The sequence below is a fragment of the Cricetulus griseus genome, unplaced genomic scaffold (assembly GCF_003668045.3).
Source record: "Cricetulus griseus strain 17A/GY unplaced genomic scaffold, alternate assembly CriGri-PICRH-1.0 unplaced_scaffold_155, whole genome shotgun sequence".
NCBI lineage: Eukaryota > Metazoa > Chordata > Mammalia > Rodentia > Cricetidae > Cricetulus > Cricetulus griseus.
Window position 1 is genome coordinate 38,766 of NW_023276870.1, and position 3,317 is coordinate 42,082.

Below are 3,317 nucleotides of genomic sequence, written 5' to 3' on the forward strand. Positions count from 1 at the left end.
CCCGCCATGCCTTTCGACCTTTGCCCTACTGCGCATATGCAATCTTCCCTTTAAAAGGTCCTGTCCCACACCCCTCGCTCTCTTTCTCTCGGCTTCCCTAGGGTTGGCTGACTGCCCATCCCCCTTTTCCCCCTCTCTGATAAATAAACTCCACGTGGATTGCTTATTCGTTGTTCCTTTCCTTATTAGCAGCTGCAGCTTAAACAAAAGAACAACAGTAGCGGCTTTTGCTTTTTCATTCTAATATGCCACGATATTTTTGCTGTTGTTGTTAGCTGTAACACTGTAACATGTTTTGGTTCCCCCGACTCGAAGTTAAACCCATAGTTAACTACTTATAATACTACTTATGATAGTTGGCCCGAGCCTCGCACCAACTGCAGACCACAAAGGCAGGGTTTAGCTAGCCCCGCGGTTTTGCCCCCAACAGCAGGGCACTCCTAAGGCGCTCCCCGCCTTACCATGGTGACGAACAGTCCCCGCCACAGGCTCACAGCCGCAGGGTTTTGCCGCCAGTAACCGGCCACCCAGGACCGAGCCCCCGCCCTGGTCTCCTTACTCTCCAAGGTGCGCGTGAGACACCATCTTCCAGCCGACGGTGACGCCCGGGCTTGGATCTAAGCCCAGAGCCTGCAGGTACATCCAGAGATGCTGCTTCTCGAAATCAGTGTCCCGGGCCGAGCTCATCCTCTCGGTAGGCACTGCGACTGCGACGAGGGGAAGCGCCAGCTCCAGAGACCGAGAGGACCCTTGCACCCCTCCTACAGACAGCCCCAGGTGGTGGCAACCCCTCCGCTGCGGCCGTCCGCTACCTCCATGCAGGAAGCCATGCCACCACAAAAGGCCAAGCGGCCCAAGAAAACAAGCCAGCGACAACGGTGCTGCCCGTAAACCGAGACTCCCGCGCTTGTGGAAGAGAACACTGCGCCGGCGCCTCACGACTTCCGGGACTGGTCATCCTGAGAGGACTCCCGCCATGCAATGCGCCCTTGTCTTCTCTGAGAAAACTACAAGCAACGAGCACCAGGTGGGCCGGCCCAGGGACCCCACCCCCACACCCCCACCTGATGAGAAACACTCCGTCCCAAGGTCTCCGCCCCCAAGGTCAGCCATCTGGACGCAGAGGGGGGGAATTGAGCCGGTTGTACCAAACACCAGACCTTGAGAATATGCTGGTCTGGAATGGCTCTGTGTCTCATTTGAACCATCCAATAGAAATGATTCTGTATTTCGCCTCATTTGAATAACCCTGTATAGCGCCTCATTTACATTGACCAATGGGAATAGCTCTGTACAATGCCTCATTAGAATTATCCAATAGAATCCCTGCTTCTAGCTTGCACCTTTTTCCCTATATAAGGACCCCTTTCCCTTGGTTCGGCGCGCTTAGCCACACAGAAGCTAAGTCTCCCGGGTACCCGTATCTCCAATAAAGCCTCTTGCTTTTGCATCCAAGTTCGTGGTCTCGCTGATTCCTGGGTGCGGGTCTCCTTCTACGAAAGTACCTCTTCGGGGGTCTTTCAAGACTGTGACTGGTAACCCCTGAACCTAACCACAAACCTAACAGTAACCCTATCTTTAACCCTGAACTTTAGACTGAACCCTAACCCGAAATTTAGCCCTAATCCTAACCCTGAAACCTTAACCCTAATCCCTAAAATTAACCCTAACCCTGAACCCTAACCATAGCCCTAACCCTGAGCCCTAGCACTGAAACCTAATACTAAAGCCAACCCTAAACCTAAGTCTGAACACTGAACACTAACAATATCCCTAAACCTAATCTTTACTCCTAAACATATCCTTTAAATTAAGCCTAATGGTAACCCTGAACCTTGAACCCTAACCCTAAAGCTAACCCTAAACTTAACTCTAATCCTAACCCTAACATTAAAACTTAGTCTAACCCAATCACTAAATGTAATTCTAAACATAACACTAACACTAATTAGAAACCTAACCCTGAACCCTATCCCAAACACTATTGGAACCCCTAAAACTGAACACGAAACTTAATCCTAACTGTATCCATGAACCCTAACCCTAATGCTAATCTTAAATCTAACCCTATCACTAACCCTATCCCTAAATCTAACCCTAACCCCTGTCCCCTAAACCTAACACTAACCTAAACCCTAATTTGAACTTTATACCTAACCTTAAGCATTAACACTGAAACCTAACTCTAACCCTAACCTCTAAGCCCTAAACTTAACCCTAACCCTAACCAGAACCATAACCTTAACTGTGATCCCTAACCCTAATACTAAGCCTAAATCTAATCCTAAACCTAACCCTAACCATATTCATAACCCTAACACTAACCCTAACCCTAACACTAATTTTAAAATTAACCCTGAACCCTAACCCTAAGCTTAACCCTAACACTAACCCAAACCCTGATCCTAACACAAACCATCCCCAACCCCTAACCCTAACCCTAACCCTAACCCTATCAAGTAAACCTTAGAATGACCACAACCCTAAACCCTAACTCTAACCCTAACCTCGAATAGTAACCCTAAATCTCAGCATAACACTGAATCCTGAATGTAACCCTAACCCTTACCCTACCCCTGACCCCTAACCCTAATACTAAACCTAACCATAATCCTATCCACAAACCCTAAAGCTAACCCAAACCCTAACACTAACACTAACTGTAACCACCTTAACCATAACAATCATCCTAACCCTAACCCTGAACCCTAACACTAACCATAATTCTGACACTTAACCCTAAACCCTAACAATAACCCTTCCCTGAGCCGTACCCATAACACTAATCCTTCCATTATACATAAAACTAACACTACCTATAAGCCCGAACCCTAACCCTAACCCTAACCATAACTCTAACCATGAACCCTAACCCTAATACTAACCCCTAACCTTAACCCCAACCCAAACATAGCCATAACCCGAACCCTAACCCTGAACCCTGAATCCTAACCCTAACCCTAACCCTAACTCTAACCATGAACCCTAATCCTAATACTAACCCCTAACCTTAACCCTAACCCAAACATAGCCATAACCCTAACCCTAACCCTTAACTGTAACCCTAAGCATAACTATACCCCTAACCCTGTACCCTGAACACTAACCCTACAAGAACCCCTAACCAAAAACCTAACACTAACCCTAAACCCCAAAAACCCTAACCCTCATAACCCTAACTTTAAGCTAACACTGAAACCTAACCCTTACCCTACTCCTGAACTAGGAACCCTAAACCTAATCCTAACCCTAATCTCCTAACCCTAACCCCAGCTGTAACCTTGAGTATGACCCTAACCCTGATTCTAATCCTAACA

General features: G+C 47.4%; 1 protein-coding gene across 1 annotated transcript in view; it reads right to left on the minus strand.

Moving 5' to 3' along the window:
* The window catches only part of LOC113839036 (HAUS augmin-like complex subunit 6), a 31,538-nt gene extending 30,819 nt beyond the window's left edge, over positions 1-719 (minus strand). Inside the window, exon 1 of the mRNA XM_035453731.1 lies at positions 560-719. Coding sequence (XP_035309622.1) covers positions 560-687 — 128 coding nt within the window. The 5' untranslated portion in view covers positions 688-719. The remainder of the gene's footprint in view (positions 1-559) is intronic.
* Positions 720-3,317: the final 2,598 nt, after the last annotated feature.